The sequence below is a fragment of the Gymnodraco acuticeps genome, unplaced genomic scaffold (assembly GCF_902827175.1).
Source record: "Gymnodraco acuticeps unplaced genomic scaffold, fGymAcu1.1, whole genome shotgun sequence".
NCBI classification, from domain to species: Eukaryota; Metazoa; Chordata; class Actinopteri; order Perciformes; family Bathydraconidae; genus Gymnodraco; species Gymnodraco acuticeps.
The window spans coordinates 2,324,196-2,344,618 of record NW_022990054.1 but is presented as its reverse complement, the minus strand read 5'-3'; the positions used below and the strand labels follow the sequence as shown (position 1 = coordinate 2,344,618).

Below are 20,423 nucleotides of genomic sequence, written 5' to 3'. Positions count from 1 at the left end.
AGAGAGGGATAAGAGAGAGAGAGATAAGAGAGAGAGAGAGAGAGAGAGAGAGAGAGAGAGATGCGGTCCTCACAACTCTTATAAATCCGGGTATCGAACAATTGTTATTTGTTCTGACTGGTCTGAACCGAGTTTTGCTTCCCACACCTGCCACTGTGCTCGCTACACGTTCTGCCCCCGTCTAACAGTAGAAAGCGGCGAGATGCATTTCCTTAGGAATCGATAAGCAGAACCGAAACTAACATTTCTAAACGCTACCGATGGAATCGAAATGTTGGAAACGGTTCCGAACCGGATTTCGGTACCCAACCCTAGGCAGGAATGTCATATGGGAGGGCCTGGTGCCGTATCTGAGTACCCAGTCTACTGACCCGCAGCTGCTGCCTCTCTGTTGGACTCTGTTGGGAGGGGGTGCATGTACTGTGAAGTTGCCGGAGCCTCGCAGCAGGACTACTGCTGCGGAGCGCATAAAGCAGACTCTTCACGAAGGATCACTTGTTCTTCAGGGCAGGGAAGGCTACGCAGCATGCAGTCTACTGTCCCGCAGCTGCTGTCTCTCTGTTGGACTCCGGTACTGCACCTTACTCACGAGTGGGGGCGAACGCACTAACCACTCCGCCAACGCCACAGTCACCCACGCCGTGTGGGCCGGAGGAGAATGTCTGGTGGGCCGGATGTGGCCCGCGGGCCGCCAGTTGATGGCCACTAGACTGTAGACTAGAGGAATCTGAGGGGAGATTTAACGCAACACTGACATGAGATAAAGTAAAACAAGCCCAACTGCTGCTAGAAACACATTTTCAGATGACGCAATGCATGCAATGATAGCACACACTAACGTCTAATTTCCTTTAGAAAATTATCTTGAAGCTCTGGACTAAATCTAGCTTATATTTATTTGGTGTTTTAACGCACATATTTGTAAGGCACTCTGAACAAAAGTGATTGTTATTCATGGATTCCCCCCGACTTTTTAGCTAAAGTGATTCCCCCAGGATTGGTGGAAATGTCTGAGTAACAAGCAGTTTTGTGCAATTTAAGCTAATCCTAAATCCACTTACTGTTTCTAGCTGAAGCCAACACCTCTATAGGTTACTTTGTTGGTCAGTTGTCCTACAACATGTTTCCCACCCAAAGTTTTCACTGTGGGTCAGTGAGAGTGGTGTTGTACTGACCCCCAGTCGATTGTAATATGTTCAGTACATTTTGTGATTGCACTTTCACTTGTGGTTTCACTTAATAATTGCTTTGCTCAGATGGAACCTGTTCTGTTTTCAAGAAAGTCCCGCTATTAGATCTAGAAAAGTGGAATTAATTTGAAGTAGCTCAGCTGAAACTGAATATTCATATCCCACTGGATGCGGTCTCCTGCATCTGAGGGTCTTGTCACCTGCAGGAGAGTGCCACCATCAATATCAATTTGTCAGCAGAGTTGAGTTCCCACTACTTGATTAGCTCAGTGTCCATGGCAGTCACACACACTCTCACACACTCCCTCCCTCAGTCCTGATGCCAGTGCTATGCTGGCACTCCCTCTCATGTTCTGTTGCCCGAGCACTCTCACTTATCATGCAGACACAATCATTTCTGCCATGATTGTTGTTTTTATTGTCAAGCTGTGTTTTAGTCAGTAACACTTTGAGCTACAAATTATGAAATGTTTTATCTTGTGGGGGTAAAGAACTGCGAGTACACGTCAGATTCAGAGCTAAGAAAAAACAGCAGGAACAAACTAGAGGATGCAATGCTGAAAAGCTGACTCTGAATTGCTATGCTGAAATGTAATGTGTAAGAAGAAAGTGAAGAATTTAGATTGAAATGATACATGAACACTGGGGGCTTGAATGTGTGATGAGAGAAGAAAATAAAGTAAAAAGGCTTGGAAAAGCAGCAGAATATTTCAACTGCAAACTTTTGAACTAACTTGATGGCGAATGATCTGTCGCCATGGCAACTGTATTTGATGACACCCCATAATACACTTAGATGTGTGGATGGCTGCATCGTTACCAAACCTGTGAAGTTGTGGGCCGTTTGGAGCATTTTCACTGAAGTTATGAGAAAAACATTTTCATAGGAGTTAAAGTAAAGCGACATCGTGTTTTCAATGGCAAGGGATGCGTTTCCATGGAAACGGCATATGATGATGACGCCCCATAATTGACGTAGAGCTGTTGAGGGCAGGACCATTAACCTTTATCTGAAGTCTGCTGCTCTAATTATGTCAGTTGGAGTTATGACATCATCGTGTCCCATGACACAGGTGTTTATATTTAAGCTAACGAGGTGTCCAGAGATCAAAGGTTTCCATTGTTCTGAATGAGAGATAAACCTCTTACATGTGAACATTTTGTTGACAGATATCTGTGAAATTTCCAAACGTGAAGCATGTCAAGGAAGTTGTGTATCTGAAGTGTAATTTTTGTGCACTTTCGGGTTAATAATGTGGCCTTGTTGGCAGATTGACTAAAGGTGTGCGGCTAATGCTGTGAGTAAAGATCAGCTTGAAATTACAATGGGCTTTAATGGAGACATGTTGAAAGATTTTGTCACTTCATGCCCTCAAGAGGCATTTTGTTTATTTTTTTTGCTTAATTTTTTTTCATTTTTCAAACTACGAGATGTTTTCCTAAGTTTGTCATGAAAAATTATGTCTCAGAAGTGTAGGGTTTGGGAATTATGGCAGGTGTAAACAGAAATTTCAGAAAATATGAAGGGGAATTTCAAACTGTCCTCCACTCTAACTCTGACATCACACACTCTGCCTTAACGAGCTGTGCTATGTTAAAGCTGAAGAAGGCCTCTTTACCAAGGTCTGAACAATGTTTAATATTTATAAAAGTATGAATCTGATTTAAAAGTTGTTTAATATGAATAATGTCAGAAAGATGTGTAACATTTTAAAGTTGGAATGAGGTTTCTGAGTGAAAGTATGAAGGAACAGTTAGCAGTTGAAGTCGCATGAAGATTGTTCAAGTCTGAAGATTTTCTCCATTGACTTCAATGGTTAGAAATGTGATGAATTATGGGATATATCTCGGGAATTATGAAAATTATGAATGAGAAAAGTAATAGCAATCGATTCCCGACCGAGCTGAACGTTTTGATGTTTGAACGGAGTTTCTGCGATGTGGAATGTGGGAGAAGAAGACCGGCAAAATAACGAGCGGAATAAATGTTTTGTATCAGCATTCCCACTAAATGACATCAGCGTGGGCCTGGCAGGGGGAAACAGCCTGACTAATCAGGAGAGTGAGCGATGAGGGTGGCCCTGAGAGTCAGCTGTTTCTGATCAGCTGATGGTGCTCAGCCTGAGCTCACTGCACTCCATGTGTTTATATAATCAAGCCTCTCAAACTATTTTGGTTACGACAAAAAAGTCTCACCACTAAAAGAAGCTGTTCTGGAGCTTTCGATTAATTCTCATGATCGTTCTCATCGGTGCAGTGTCATGTACATTATGATTACGTTTTGGATATAGCTAAACCTGTTAGTGCATCAAATGACAGATCATGAAGGAAGACCTTTTTCCTTTGGGGGGGTTGAAGTGTTTACTGAGCCATATTTTATAAACGCAACCTGTCATTTCCATCAGTTTGACCCCAATTTGAGCAACAAACTCTCTCCCTCAGCCACCTGCTCCCTCTTGTCCCTCTGCGCTCCAAACATGGCCCAGAGCAGGGGGTGTCTGGGGTTTCTCTGTCAGTAAAGTGGACGACTATTTCTAGCTTGACCACAGTATCCAGTCGAAGCAGTGCAGGCTGGGTAGCTTGTGTGTTGAAAGATTAGCTGGTGTAAGATGAAGTAATTAACTGCAACACATAAACTGAATGACCCCGTGTTCCTAACGAGAGAGGGACAGGAGTGTTTACCAGAGAGTCTAAAGCAGGGGTGTCAAACTCAAAGCCCGCAGGCCAAATCTGGCCTTCAACCTCATTTTATTGGCCTGCAAGAGCTTGCAAAGAATATAATAGGTTTATTATACGCTTACATGCCGCTTTACTGAAGCACCTTGCCCATAAACGACATATCCCACAATGCATCTCATTTTGTTACATGCACACTGAAGAGACTTATATATATTATATATTTATATATGTATATTTGTATAGTCTTAAAGTTACAACCGGCCCTTTGAGTGCAACCATGCTGATGTGGCCCGCGATGAAATTGAGTTTGACACCCTTAAGGGTTTCAGTTATTACTATTAGAAAAGCAAGCAAACATCTTAAGGAGATTAAAATGAATGTTTGTTGCTGTCATGGGTGGTCATCACAATACACACGCAATAATAACCCCTGTCATTATAAAATGACATTATGTTTTAATGAAGGATGTTAAAGTAAAATAAATTCAGTTTGAAACGGTTGGAAATGCATCAGACCTACATTTCTTGCCGCTGATAGAAACTGTTTTGTATGATTCACACATGACATTGCAACTTTAAAGGTGTTGATTGAGGGGGAAATAGTGTTCAGTGTAATCATGTCAACTCTGACATGATTACACTGTTTTTACATAGGCTGCAGGATAAAGACAATCAGTCGTCCATTCAGACTTCAGTGCCTTTCGGGTGTCATTAGGTGATTAGGTCTGATGAGGTCATTTTCTCAAGGGGTGTTTTCAGAGTGTTTTGTTGACATGTTTGTTTGTGGCGTGTCAGAGCTCCTTGTAAATTAGTAGTTATTTCTGAACAGCTGGGATGTTCGAGCTGCGGCAGAAACTCTCTGGTTGTCCTCAGAAAGAGTCACCTTCTCAGGACGAGAGAGGTGTCAACTCTAGAAACCTAAAAATACCCTGCAGCTGCACTGAGCAGCCAATAAGATCTTAATGACTTTGAGAGTTTGAGTGTGAATGTGAATGGTTATGTGCATGTGCGGTATGTACTGTGTATGTGCACACATTCTAAAATAACAGTTTAAGTTAATTTGATGGTCTTTTCAAATTGAATCCCCAAGCCCAATAATTAATTTCTGGCTTCTGGAAGTTTTACCTGTATTTTTGTACTAAATGTGTTGAGGAATAATTGCAGAATTGTGAGATACACTTCCATTTATATACTTTTGTTCTCTGGTTTCCACAGCCTACCAAACCTGGAATCAGAGGGATATGAAAGGTGAGTCAGAGTAAAGACAAATAAAACCATAAATCAGTGCCAACATGTATTTTTAGTTGTGCTGTAAAGGCCAATTTCAAACCTGCATGAATATCTGAAATTGCCTCCCGAGGACAAAGTCTGTAGCAGCCAAACACATTGAAAAATATTTGTAGTATGGATAACAGGAATATTTTAATTGCAAACATATTGCAGTGCATTGTTGTTGCTGAGAGGTTTGATTCAGGTGTTGCACATAAGACATAAGACATGCACACACAAACACATAAACACCCCACAATTAGCAAAAGTATATCAGTGAGCATTTGACAGCTGCTGTCTTGTCACTGACTAAAAAGGAAACTTTTAGATCTCTGTCTATTGATAGCATAATGTTGTATGGGTGTGAGTGTCCAGAGAAACCAGAACTGTGTGGTGAGTGACAGTTTACAGTAGGGCAGCACATTTCAGAATCAGAAATCCTTTATTTGACCCGCAAAGGGGAAATTGACATGATTACAACAGCAGATAGTGCAGATAAAATGAAAAAAACGGCTTAGTACACGTTGTTAATTACACAATAAATAAAACAAATAAAAAACATGTTTACTCTTATAGTCAGAGCACAGTGAAAGTTAAAGTGTGAGATGTAAACAAAATATTGTTATGTCAATTAAAGATTGATTATATTAAACACGCTATGTCACATTCCTTGAAATGATTATTGTCATGGTTTATACACAAGATCACTGTTCATATATTACTGTCAGGGTGTTTTCTTTTTAATGTAAAATAATATATGTACACAAAACAAACTCCCAAATATCTACCTCAGTATTTAAGCCAATGAAGATGTAGCTGCTGACAGGGACTACATACACTAGCACATACACTAGATGAGCAGGATACCACCAACAACAGCAACAGCCAGCCCCGGCCCCCCCCGCTGTGTTGACACCCTTATCTCAGCCCGAGGAATCAGATCCGCTGAGAACAGGCTGGCGCTGAATTCCATATCAGCAAATTACAGGAAGAAAAATTGGAGGGGGTGATGGGCGTTATTTTCAGGGAGGATAAGATCACAGCTAATGATAGATGTGTTCATGTAGGGCAGTGACATGATTGCCATGGAGAGGGGGGGGGGGGGGGGATATGGGTTAGTGTTTGTTTTGTGTTAATCATTACAGCATGAAGGTGGAGTCAATAATGTGTTCCTCTCAGAGGGAACTGTATTGCCCAATTAATGCTGTGTGTGTGTGTGTGTTTCCTCTGCAGCCCCACAGAAAGAGATGCTGCAGGTGACGGAGAAATCAGGTGAGCTCAGACAATAACAAGTTAAAATCAGGGCGTTTCCATGGAGACACATCACTGTGATCAGTGGAGCAGAAAAGCTATTTGTAAGCTTATCCAGAAGAAGATAATAGAGAATAAGATATTCCGTCAGCTCACATATTCACCCATGACCTTCAGATTACTTTACAAACACATCACTATGAGTCTCCAGGACGTTTTTTTTATTCATCAGGTATTCTTTTTATTATTGTTAGGCATTGTTAAAGAGTCCCTGTGTCCGGAGGTTGAATAGTTCCTTAAGTTTCTTAAACAAAACAAATTATACGATATCAAATGTTAAGATTGAGAGCAGATTATTGATTGTTTGAAACTTCTGCATGTGTTTTAAAACCTCTGGTAGGAAGAGAGGCGCTGTGGGCTACGCCTCCCAGAAGCCCTGGCTGTTGAATTCCACCGTGGTGGAGAACATCACCTTCGAGATGCCCATGATCAAACCTAGGTAGGAAAACTTCCCTGCACCAAACCAGAGTCTTGAAAAATGCATGATAAATGAACTTTTATTATTTATTAAGCTGACTTTGTATTTATTTATGTCAGCATTGAGCCATTCACATTCAATATACTGACATCAGGGCTGCCATACAAGGTGCCAAACTACTGATCAGGATCTAATGCTCCTCATGCACCCGCACACCGATGGAAATGCTTTCTGAAGGAAGTTCTGTTTCGGATTCGTGACGAGCAAATCTTCTAACTAGTAGAAACTCGCTCTACCTCCTGAGCCGTATACAAAGTTATACCTGCTGAGCTTCTCCACAGCCGCTGCAACAAGCAAAACATTTCATTCATCATTGATGTGGTGCTATAGGAAAGTGCATAAAGCACATTTTCTTACAAGCTGTAATACCAGATGTTTAAAGAAAACAGTTTTTGTATGTTTGTGTGGATGACAGACTGCAGTTCAAGCAGATTCAAAGTGGGGTATTTTGTCTCTATTTAGTTTACTCTCATTCCTTCAGTATCAATGTGGTAAACTTATAATCAGAAAAACATCTTAGTCTAACAGCATTCAAAACGGTAGCCTTCAACATTCAAAGGCTTTATTGTCAAATGCACAGAAGCTTCAGTCGCAGGCTCCTCCAACAATGCAACACACTTATACAACCTGACCATAAAGTCATGGACCAGCTCATCTTTAAGAAACTCATAATGATCATAATCTTTATTAAAGACCTTAAGTGTACAAATCCGACAATTGAGTGGGTTGATTTGACAAGGTTGCCTCCTAACATCCTGTTTTCATCTATTTTCCTTAGTTTTGTTTGATGACTCTCTCCAAGTTAACTTTTCTCCAGAATGTACTCTTGCATTAGTAACCACTGTGCGTAAGCTGTCATCCCCACAATAATGACTGAACTTTCTTTTGTTGCTTAATTACAGTCGCTGTGGCACCTTGATCAAAGTTAAACAAACTGTCTAAGGACATTCTCCTTTAAAATGAGTTGGTAATTAAAGTAGAGTAATCAATGTGTTGCCAGGCCATGCTGTTAAGACAAGTTAGAGCCAATAACCTTCCTGTTCCCTGAGGCCACCGGGGTAAATTGGATGTGTTGATGTCTGTTGAAGTCAACACTGTGAATCCAGTAAAAGATGCCAGTTGGGGACATCCCAGTTAACCTGTTTTGACACACAGACCCTGTGAACCAGGATTTGTCTTTATGTCTCTTCACTTGGAGTCCATCACAGTTTCACTCCCTCCTGGCTCAAGAACATATGCTGTTTTCGCCTGCGTGGGCACAATCAAAAACAAACACACTCTCATGTAATGACTTACATTCAAACAAAGAGGCACACGCTCACAGTTTGTATCCTTACAACAAATGATCTTTTTGAAAGGTTAGTTGCTCTGATTTATGGCCAGGCTCTCTCTGACTCTAATGGACTGTTATTTTAAAAACTACATCTAATGGGTCACTATGGTTTGTTGCTGGGGATATGTTTGCCCAACCTGCGCTGCTTCTCCTCGCTGTCTCCTCGCTGTCTCCTCGCTGTCTCCTCGCTGTCTCCTCGCTGTCTCCTCGCTGTCTCCTCGCTGTCTCCTCGCTGTCTCCTCGCTGTCTCCTCGCTGTCTCCTCGCTGTCTCCTCGCTGTCTCCTCGCTGTCTCCTCTGTCTTGCTCTTCACACTCCTCTCACACCCCCCCATTCTGTCACTTAATGTTCTGGTTAGATCCAGAGGAGCCAAATCACTTACGGGATTCAGCACGAGATGTTTCCAAAAAAAGATATTAAAGAGTGACACTGCAAATCTTTCGATCATGTTGCAGTCCAAGCACGCATTTAAAAAAAGTTAAAGTTGAAAAAAGAAATATCTGCACCTGTCATGATTCATCATTTTTGGCTTGGAAGGCTCAACTCTTCCTTTATGGGTGAACATGTTATTAGCTGGGCGTCTGACTGTCTTTCAATTTTACATTCCTTTTCTTAACCCATCATATAAATGGTGGTGTTCTGTTTGTGGCATGCTAATACGCTGAACAAAGATGATTAACAAGTCACACAATAAACCAACTGAACATCAGCAACTGCAGCTTTAACACAATATTGTTATATGAACTTGTCCATCTCCAAGCTTGTGGCTTAATGTGTGCCATACATAGGTGGGCATGTTGTCCTGCAATATATGACTGGTTCCTTTATTCAAAACAAAACCATTATGTGACTCTGAATTCATAAATCTATTCATGGAGATTTTGTAATTTGTTGGATTTGGATTCAAAATATATATTCAGCTGATGAGGGCACATCCCGTTCATTAATAATCTCATAAAGATTCATCAGGTTACGGCAATCGGATACATTTAGCAGACTACTTAAAACAGGAATCATTTACCTTCTCTGGGCTGTGGCACATTATTATTGAATCACTAAGCTTGTCAACCTGTCATGTTGTCGCCGTAAGTTTAAAGATCTTGTGGGTATCATTTCATAAGGATAATATATAGAAATGAATGCAATTTAATAAACAACATGTGATTTATTTAAATCTAAACATGAATTATTGATTGGTGCAGCAATTAAAAAAAATTCCCATTGTGACTGCGCTTTTTGAATCTTCCTCTTATTCTGTGTCTGTGTGTCTGGTGAAGAAAGTCTGTTGAAGCAAGCGCTGAATCTCTCATGTGGATCAATAAAGGCAGCTCAAACTCCTTCTACTGTTCAGTTTTTTTGGTTGTGTTGAGCATACCTAATTGCAAGTTATATGTAAGATATGTATCATTCATATTCATTTACTGTCAATGCTATTAGCTGTGAGGTTAACAATGAGCAGACCCTGAGTTTCCTTCTGGCTTGAATTAGCAGCTGTCCTCACTTGTATTCTGTCTGTCTGTGCCCGGCAGGTTTAATGCTGTGATCGAGGCCTGCTCCCTCCAGCCTGACATTGACATCCTTCCACAGGGGGAGCTGACAGAGATCGGGGAGCGGGTCAGTATCACAGTAACATTTAGGATTGTCTGTGTTCTTTTTGTTCCCAATGCTCCCACTGTGCTTTACTGTACTGCAGAATCACTTGTCATCATTACTGTGCAGCCAGGATGTTTTGTATGGAGGGAGCTGGACTGATCTTGTTCTGCCGAATAACTGTCATGTTAGATTTCTTCATGCTGGAAATAAACTTTGATCTCCTTTGTCTCTGGGGCTAAATGCCACATGCATTCATGGATGTAATCATGTTCATCCTTCTTTCTAGTAAAACCGTGTAATAAAGTTGTCTGCCCTGTGGCGCAGGGTATCATCCTGTCAGGGGGACAGAGACAGCGTATCAGCGTAGCTAGAGCTTTGTACCAACAGACCAACGTGGTCTTCCTGGTGAGTCTTCACACACACACACACACACACACACACACACACACACACACACACACACACACACACACACACACACACACACACACACACACACACACACACACACACACACACGCATCTTACAAGAAGGTTGTTAGTTCTTGGATTGCACTTTAATCAACCTTGTTATCAGACACATTCTGTATTCAAAAGATTTTGAAACGTTTTTGAAACTTTAATAAGAACTCTGATGTGAGTCTTTTAGTGATGCCTTCATACGTGACACAACACTTTCTAAAGCTGAGCTGCAGGGCTGAGGAGCTTAATGAAACTTTTAAATGTCAGTTTGATAATGTCAGTTTCTGACGGATTATTATTTCTTAATCAATATTTTAGGCTATAAAATGTTAGAAAAAAGTAAGGAAAATTCTATTCACAATTTCTAAGATGCCACAGTGATGTTGTTCATTCTCTTGTTTAGTCTGAATAAAGTCTAAAGTTGTAAGATGATAAAGTGACACTCATATATGACAACGAACAAAAGTGTTAATCCTATCACACAAAACTCTAACTTTGAATGTTGTTTTTTAAGTTGTGATTTCTTAATCTTTGAACTGATGTTTTTTTTTAGGATGACCCATTCTCTGCCTTAGACATCCACCTGAGTGACCATCTGATGCAGGACGGCATCCTCAAGCTCCTTCGAGAGGAGAACAGGACGGTGGTGTTGGTCACTCACAAACTTCAGTATCTCCCACACGCAGACTGGGTATGACCAGCTATGGATTTAATGGGGCCTTGTTATGCTAATTGTCCGGTTTATTCATTGTATTTTATGCCTCTAATGTGACATGTTTACATGCTTTAATGTTCAAAAAGGTCTTTATTTTTCTCATCCTGTCTGTGATGCAGCACATCTTTTCACCCTCTGTCTGAAACCAGAGCCCCTCGCCCAGAAGCGCGAGTGTAACATAATGATGCTACTATTATACTGAAGTGGGGGGGAGTGTGTGGCAGAGAAACTGACCGATATAACACACTACAGGCAAGGGAGACCCCAAATAACAATAATAGGGCCTCTTTAACTGGATAAACAGCAGGTTTACAGACTCTTTACTCTTAAGTAGTTACAGTAATTGATTGTTCCCTTGTAATGGTGTTATATTATTCATGATGTAAACATTATATTACTTAATTTGGGATGCAGACTGTTTATGTCAGAAACAACCCAGATTTTTGCAGCCTCATTTCCAATGTGTCCTCATACTAAAGATTTCATTTCTGCTATCTACCTTTCTGTATGTTTTTATTAGATCATTGCCATGAAGGATGGCACTATCCAGGCTGAAGGGACTCTGAAAGACATCCAGAACTCCGAGCCCGACCTCTTTGAGCAGTGGAAAACCCTGATGAACAGAAAGGACCAGGAGTTTGAGTCGGTGATTAATGGCTGCACATTTAAAGGGCTAATGAATCATTAGTGACTTTAAATCTTTGCTTTTTTGTTGATAAAACACTTTTAGATTCTGGAGAGGTGCAAACAATCCCATGCTGCTGGGAATGACAGTTTGAATACCTGGATGTTTGCTTATTGTCTCACCAGATTGTACCCTTCAGTATTCTCAGGAGAATCATGTATTTATCTTTATTTATCCTCCAGGAGACAGAGGCAGCGAGTATGACAGATATGGAGAGGAAGAACCTGCGGAGGGCCATGTACTCCAGAGATGCTGCCAGGACTGAAGAGGACGAGGAAGGTGAGCGGTTACAGGAAAAAGCTGCATGCTGACATACAACTGCAGTCATTCATTTACCGACTTCAGCTTCATAATAAAGGCAGAATATCCTTTCTCTTCTCCTGTTGTGTCTATTTGCCGAGGAGCAGCACCTCTTACTCTAAAAGCTTAAGCTCATCGCTTCATTTGAATGTCCGGCTGCATTTATTTGAATGATCTGCATAACTGTCTGTTCTCAATGTTTTCCATCCCAAATGCAAACTTTACAATGCTCCAGACTTTCTTCTTGTCTTTGTGTCTCATGTCTTTTTGACTTTCTCAGCAAACAGATATATCAGCACCTTCTCTCTCTCACAGCCTCGTGCTTCACACCGCCTATAATCCTTCAACTGTTTATCTCTGCTGTTAACTGTGCAGAGGAGGTGCTAAGCTGCAGTGGCTCTCTTTATTTGGGTTCTGTGTTGTCTCCCGTGCGCTGATGGACTTATGGGATGTCTCTGGAGGCATGTGGTGCAGTGGTTTGTGCGTTGGTGTTGGGATCAGGGGGTCACAGGTTCAAACCCCACTGCAGTCAGCATGTCGTTGTGTCCCTGGGCAAGACACTTCACCCCAAATTGCTGCTGTGGGGATTGCCCACAGTATTGAGTATGTAAGTCGCTTTGGATAAAAGCAAGTGACATGTAATGTAATGTCTCCAGCACAAGCTGCTGCCCTCATGTTTGAGCGAACAGGTGTGGCCAGAAAGCATGGACTGTAAAACAAGTCTGTGGCATCGTGCCGCTGCAAGCAACTCACAGCTTCTCCCACCCCCTTAGAATCTCATCATTTTCTTTTTCACATTTTTTCCCCAATCATTTGTCACTCCAACTCCTCACGTTTAACATAATGCCAGCATGGTGCACAGTAGATAATAGTAGTTGCAGTAGTCAGTCATCTTCTCCCTTTCTTTTTCTCCTCTACCCTGCGGCTTCCTCTCTAACAGCCTGTTAGACCCCCTGGAGCAGCCTCACGCTCCAGACCTTTCTGCATGATGTGATGCGATTTATATTTACATCAGGGGAAGGGAGGATGCGGGAGGTCATTACCATTAGCTCCTTATCCCCAGCCAGCTATTCATTACCCCTGAAAAACACTTTTGCTTGGTGTTGAAAACATGATATTAGATGATGTGGCCTGTAGAATATGTCCTATTTGGTTTCCTTTTCTGGGTTAGGAGTTGTTGTTTAGACAGATACAAGGGGAAACAACGAAGAAATGTCTCAGAAAAGGTGACAGAACAGGAAGAACTGGAGTCCACAGGTAAATGCAGAAATAGTCTTATATGTAAAATACCAATAGCTTTTATTACGTATTATAAAATGCGATAATGTTATCCGACACAGCTCTATAATTCACACTGAACCACCACTCTGAAACATTTGAACATTTCTGTCTTGATCCCAGAGGAGTCTTTGGAGGAGAGTGACGATGAAGACATCATGTCCCAGGCGATGCGTCACCGCGCCACCATCCCCTGGCGCTCCTGCGGCACCTACCTGTCCTCCGCCGGGGTCGTCCTGCTCACCCTGCTCCTCCTGTCCCAGCTCCTCAAACACACCCTCATGGTCGCCATCGACTACTGGCTGTTCCACTGGACGTCACACGTCATCGCCGCCAAGACCTTAGCAACAGCTCGTAACTGCACCGACGTTCAGGTGAGGCAGAACATGGTTTGTGATTGTATTGATTTGTTGTTATCTGTCATTATGTTGATCAGCAGTTTTTGCAGTCATACATTTTTTTTTTGTAGTGATTGTCACTGAAAAATCTGTAGTTGAAGCGTCTTAATGACAATCCATTGCTTTTTCTCCTTCTGTGCTTTATCTGGTGTGAACCGTCCTTCGGGCAGCAGAGCGGAAACGGTGGAAATCCAAACACTGTGACGACCTCCTAACCTATCAGGCTCTCCTCTCCTCTTTCTCTGCTTCGATCTCTCAGGCAAAAAGCACTTTCTTTTCAAGATAAGATCCAATCTTCCTATTCCAATCCCAAAAAACTATTTTCCATCTTCTCCTCCCTCCTGGACCCCCCCAAAGCCCCTTCCCCCTCCTCCCTTCTGTCAAGCGACTTTGTTACCCACTTTGAAAAAAAGGTTGATGATATTCGCTCTTCTTTTTCTGACTCACCTTTACTCACCGCTGGGTCACCAGACCCTCCTTTCACCCACACACTGACCTCCTTTTCCCCTCTCTCTCCAAGTGAGGTTCTTACCCTCATTACCTCTGCCCGCCCTACCACCTGTCCTCTGGACCCTATCCCTTCAAACCTCCTTCAGACTATCGCTCCTGATATTCTACCGTTTCTCACCCATTTCATCAACACTTCTCTAACTTCTGGTCACTTTCCAAACAGTCTCAAGGAGGCAAGAGTAAACCCTCTCCTAAAGAAACCCACTCTCAACCCGTCTGATGTTATAAACTACAGGCCTGTCTCTCTCCTCCCATTCCTGTCTAAATCACTTGAACGCGCTGTCTTTAAACAACTCTCCTGCTATCTCCATCAGAACAACCTTCTGGATCCGCACCAGTCTGGTTTCAAGGCAGGTCACTCCACAGAAACTGCCCTCCTTGCTGTCTCTGAGGAACTGCACACTGCTAAAGCAGCCTCCCTCTCCTCTGTCATCATCCTTTTGGACCTGTCTGCTGCATTCGACACAGTGAATCATCAGATCCTCCTTCGCACTCTCCAAGAACTTGGAGTTTCAGGCTCTGCTCTTTCCCTCCTCACCTCATACCTCAAAGACCGCACCTACAGGGTTACTTGGAGAGGGTCCGAGTCCGACCCTTGTCAATTAACTACAGGGGTCCCTCAGGGCTCTGTTCTTGGTCCCCTCCTCTTCTCCTTGTACACAAACTCGCTCGGATCAGTCATTAGCCCGCATGGTTTTTCATACCACTGCTACGCTGACGACACCCAATTCATTCTGTCCTTTCCCCGCTCAGAGACCCAGGTCGTCGCACGCATCTCTGCTTGTCTAGCAAACATCTCTCAGTGGATGTCTGATCATCACCTCAAGCTCAACCTTGACAAGACTGAACTGCTTTTCCTTCCGGGAAAAGATTGTCCCACTCTTGACCTAACAATCAACATTGGCACCTCAGTTGTTTCCCCGACTCAGACTGCAAGGAATCTGGGTGTGACCCTAGATAACAACCTGTCCTTCACTGCAAACATCGCTGCTACAACCCGCTGCTGCAGATACACGCTTTACAACATCAGGAGGATGCGTCCCCAGCTGACACAGAAAGCGACGCAGGTTCTGGCCCAGGGTTGCGTTCCGATAATCCAAAAATCAGCTCCTAAGTTCTAACCCTATCTCCTATTCCTTGACCTCTGAGTGAAACGTCACGGGGTTAAGGGATAGTGGATAGGAGAATTCAAAAGGATTTAGGAGAAGAGACCGCGGTACTTTAGAATCCGAATGCACTTTCACTATCCGACGTGTTTATGATGCGCCAGCGGACGTCATGTGTGCGTCTGCTGCTGTGGGGAAACTATGGAAACTACAGTTTTCTATACAGCGGACTACAACATGGATGTTTAATAAGAAGGAGGGACTACTGTAAACTCATCTAGAGACTCTGCACCGTGCTCTGATGCTGTTGCTTTATGCTTTATGAACGTGGACAACAGAGAAACATATTCTTCATGACCAAAGTTGGAATTGAAATAAAAAAGGAAAGTGAAACTTATGCTCCTCCCTCCGGTCCACATCAATACAAATGATCCCAATACGTATGATTGTATGAAAAGATCTTAAAATCAATACAGATGTATTTATTATAAACGTCCTTAACATCTATCACTGTGTATATCACCATTCAAACATCTTTTAAAAGTTGAACAAACCCCACACAGCTCGTAAAGACTGTGAGATGTTGACTTTATTTGATCATTTCAGTCAAAACTAACGTTCATATTTCTCTTTTTGATTATAATACTGATGAACGTTCAGAAAAAAGCACTTTGGCAACTTACCACATACGTTTTAAAATGCTTAATAAGCACCGTAACTTTCATGATATAATTTCTCGGTCATAATCGGTTGTTTCCGTGAACGGCCGACTGTTGTGATGGCAAATGCTGCGGCTGCAATGCATTGTGGGCCAGTGGTTCCTAAGCTAAAGGAGGTTATAAAGGAAGTTTGACACCTCCTTTCCTTTCATTTAGAGAATTGGAACGGCACTTATCATGGCTGCCAGTGACGTACTTCCGGGTCATTTAACTCCGTTAGGAAGGTTCCTAAGCTAAATGGACTATTGGAATGCAACCCCGGCTCTCGTCATCTAACGCCTAGACTACTGCAACTCCCTCCTGGCTGGTCTACCTGCATGTGCCATCCGACCTCTGCAGCTCATCCAGAATGCAGCGGCTCGCCTGGTCTTCAACCTTCCTAAATTCTCCCACACCACGCCGCTCCTCCGCTCCCTTCACTGGCTTCCGGTAACTGCTAGAATCCACTTCAAGACAATGGTACTTGCGTACCATGCTGCGAATGGATCTGGCCCTTCCTACATCCAGGACATGGTTAAACCGTACACCCCAGCACGTGCACTCAATCAACCAAACGGCTCGCTGCACCCTCGCTGCGAAGGGGACCCAAGTTCCCATCAGCAAAAACACGTGGGTTTGCTATCCTGGCTCCAAGATGGTGGAATGAGCTCCCCATTGAAATCAGGACAGCAGATAGCTTACACACCTTCCGGCGCAGACTGAAAACTCATCGCTTTCGACTCCACTTCGAGCGATATAACTATTAACAAAGCACTTATATACTAATAAAGGACTGGCTTATCTAAAGCCAGTTGAGTAGCACTTGAAATATTTTTGCTCTATGAAGCCTGATGTACTTTATGATTCTGTTTTCCTCAAGTTTGTATTTTGTTGGTCAAACGCACTTATTGTAAGTCGCTTTGGATAAAAGCGTCAGCTACCAGAGGATCATTGGAATAGTAAAAAAGAAAAGAGACTTAGTTTTACAACTTTATTTTGAATTATTATCCCGTCTAGCTACACATTCAATGTATTAAATATACCAGCTACGCATTCGATAATAATCATAACTAAGGCCATTGAGAGCAAGCTCTGCGACTGAATACATTACATATAAAGCAAAAGAAGTAACTCAACATTACAGTATAAAAACATCTATTCATAGACCCAGGCATTCACTCTGCTCTATGTCAGTGGAAAGTGATACAAACATTTTCCTTATTCTACAAGCTTTTGCGAATGTTTCCATAATATGGAAAATAAAGACTGCAAACCGTATTTTAAACAAACTCTATATTAAAAGAGTAAACAGATAATCACTTTTTTGAGAGCATGCTGGAGGGAAATTACATAACGGTTTTCTCACGAAGTCTCCTGTGAGTCTCAGTTGAGTGGAGCTGACCTTAAACACAGACTCTGCCAGCTCCAGATGAAGCGTTTGCTAACGCAGCCTGAAGCAGCTGCAGCTCAGACTCATCTGCATGCTAGAGAAACAAGAATGCATTGAGGAAAAAGTCCTTCTGGGAAATGTAAAAATGCAGTTTGATTCATGTAGATTTGATCAAATACCTGCAGAAAATCATAAATATTACAAATAAATAAGCTTTCTGCCCAGAGTTCTATAAACGGCACAACTGATATGAAATATATACGATTTAAAGCTTGCTTTATTATCAGCAACCTCTTTCCCAATATCTTCTTTAACTGGCACCTGCAAGCACACAGAAAACACACACATTTCGAAAAGCAGAGAGTTACCACACACAGTCAAGCGAAGGTTAAGCTGCGCCGGTCACACGCAGGGTTGTCCCTGGCCAACTTGAGGCCCCACGCAAAGTTAGATGCTGAGGCCCTCTGTTTCGCGAGCGTCGACGGGGGGGTTGGGGTGCTAGTGGGCCTCGCAGCGGCGTAACCGTGCTGCGCCACACTATTAAACCGTGCTACGTGCTGCAGTGGAAATGCGCATAGGTGCGCCGCATTTGCGGCTCAGTTGAGGCTCAGTTGAGGCTCCCTCCGCAAGATGAGGCCCCTTCCGCGAGGTGAGGCCCCACGCAGTCTGCGTGATCTTCCTGTAGGGAGGGACGTTCCTGGCCACACGTCAGGGTCACCCGTTGATTATGATCCAAGACAAGTGAAGCAGCTGTGTGTGTGTGTGTGTGTGTGTGTGTGTGTGTGTGTGTGTGTGTGTGTGTGTGTGTGTGTGTGTGTGTGTGTGTGTGTGTGTGTGTGTGTGTGTGTGTGTGTGTGTGTGTGTGTGTGTGTGTGTGTGGGGGGGGGGGGGGGGGTTCCTTCATCTGTCACGTTTCACACAGTCAAGACATGTCAACTGGTGTTTGGGGAGACAGCAGTCTGAAGTGCACTGCGTCCTCCTGACGAGAGTGCACTCGTCTCTCTTTTTCCTCTCTTTTCTCACACACACACACACACACACACACACACACACACACACACACACACACACACACACTTACAAATTGTACAAGTGAACACTGTCGCTTCAATGCCAGCGACACGTTGTTTGGCTGAGCTTCGGTGAGGATTTGCCAGGTTTATCTAATCTGAGTTATGTGGGCCACTCAGAAGTCCTCTGCTACTGTCAAAAAACAAACTCTGGCACATGACCTACACTGTGTGAATCTGCCAGGCTGCTAACTTGAGTTGTAAAACTAAATATGGTTCAATAAGGTACACAAAATGTGCTTAGTTACTGAGTAGTGAATAAGGAACGACTAGATAGATAATGGTAATGAAGATTTCCTGAGTGACTGCGATTGAAGAACTGATGGTTAGTTACTGGTAAACAGACTGGGAGGTACTGTATTAATGAATGATTCGTTAATGGTTAGTTAATGAGGAGTTCCTGGGTGACTTTGATTGAAGCAATAGCCGCTTTCACACCAAGTACTTTGCCGTACTTAGTTCCCAGCACTTAGTTCCCCCATGGAACTAAGAGCCGATCGCGCTCACACCGGAATAAATTCCCTGAGGGAAGATTACGCAAATGAAGCCGGACATCACTTCTTCTTCTGCTTTGAGTTTACTGGCAGGCCGCAAACAACTTCACTGATTTGTTCTTGTGCAACACCTGAACACGATCTCCACATAAAGCTTTATTCAAATTTGGCACAAACATCCACTTAGACTCAACGATAAACTGATTAGAAATTGGTGGACCACAGTAAAAGTACATTTTATCTCTTATAAATATTATAAATAAAACAAGCTGTGGCAATATACTAATACACACCTAAGAGGTATGAAGAGATATGCCTAAGAGGATAACATGATGAAACTTTGGACGGACAAAAATGTAAAGAGCAGCTTAAATGTTTGACTTGGGACAGTTCACTTAATTTGTCATCTTTTAGTTGTGTTTTTAATGCAAAGGCTTAGAGCACTTTGAGCTACAATTAGGTGTGAAATGTGCCACACAAATATGGATATTATTGTTTTGTATTGTATTATTATACCCTCCTCTCTCTCTGCAGGGCTGTGGCTTCAGTCACTCGTGGTATCTGTCGGTGTTCAGCGTGCTGTGCTGCCTGGGCATCGTCCTGTGTCTCGCCACCGCCGTCGCCGTGGAGTGGACCGGCCTCAAAGTGGCCAAAGAGCTCCACCACGACCTGCTCAACAAGATCATACTGGCCCCCATGAGGTTCGACGCTCTCTCTGTGTGTGTGTGTGTGTGTGTGTGTGTGTGTGTGTGTGTGTGTGTGTGTGTGTGTGTGTGTGTGTGTGTGTGTGTGTGTGTGTGTGGTGTGTGTGTGTGTGTGTGTGTGTGTGTGTGTGTGTGTGTGTGTGTGTGTGTGTGTGTGTGTGTGTGTGTGTGCACTGTAGCTCTGCCTCATGAAGTGTGAAGGAGGCAGAGAGATTAATGCTCACTGATACTGTGTGTGTGCTGGAACAGATCAATTAAACATGGAAACACTGTTAAAAGCATCTTTGTTCCCCCCATTACCCAAGGCACCATCTGCTTTCCTTACATAGAGCCCAGGAGACATCACTTACATAAAGACGTCCGCATGCACATCAAAAACCTGCATGTAATGTATATAGACTCACACACACAGCTAAACAAACAGATGCATTTCACGTTAGATCATTTATTCAACCACCACATCTGAGAAGATTCATAAATATTGTCATGTGGAAATCTCTGAAATATAATTTCTATATAAAGGATTTAGTATATCATAGAAACAATCTGGGCAAATAAATGGTTTTGAAATGAAATGACTATTATAATTAAAAAGGAAAATAGATTTCTGAGTGTTAATACATCTTTTTTATCCCTGCAGGCTGTTTGAGACGACTCCGCTCGGCAGCATCCTCAACAGGTTCTCCACAGACACCAACACCATCGACCAGCACATCCCCACCACCCTGGAGTGCCTGTCCCGCTCCACCCTGCTGTGTGTGT

General features: G+C 42.9%; 1 protein-coding gene across 3 annotated transcripts in view; it reads left to right on the top strand.

The window, feature by feature from the left end:
* The window catches only part of abcc8 (ATP-binding cassette, sub-family C (CFTR/MRP), member 8), an 86,716-nt gene that overhangs the window by 55,808 nt on the left and 10,485 nt on the right, over positions 1-20,423 (top strand). For all 3 annotated transcript variants that reach the window (XM_034215857.1, XM_034215856.1, XM_034215859.1), the window contains exons 18-28: positions 5,084-5,116; positions 6,371-6,409; positions 6,789-6,887; positions 9,788-9,872; positions 10,176-10,256; positions 10,867-11,004; positions 11,549-11,674; positions 11,896-11,992; positions 13,415-13,665; positions 19,492-19,658; positions 20,302-20,423. The exon at positions 20,302-20,423 is cut by the window's right edge and continues 106 nt beyond it. In XM_034215857.1, the coding sequence (XP_034071748.1) occupies positions 5,084-5,116; positions 6,371-6,409; positions 6,789-6,887; positions 9,788-9,872; positions 10,176-10,256; positions 10,867-11,004; positions 11,549-11,674; positions 11,896-11,992; positions 13,415-13,665; positions 19,492-19,658; positions 20,302-20,423 (1,238 nt within the window). The remainder of the gene's footprint in view (positions 1-5,083; positions 5,117-6,370; positions 6,410-6,788; positions 6,888-9,787; positions 9,873-10,175; positions 10,257-10,866; positions 11,005-11,548; positions 11,675-11,895; positions 11,993-13,414; positions 13,666-19,491; positions 19,659-20,301) is intronic.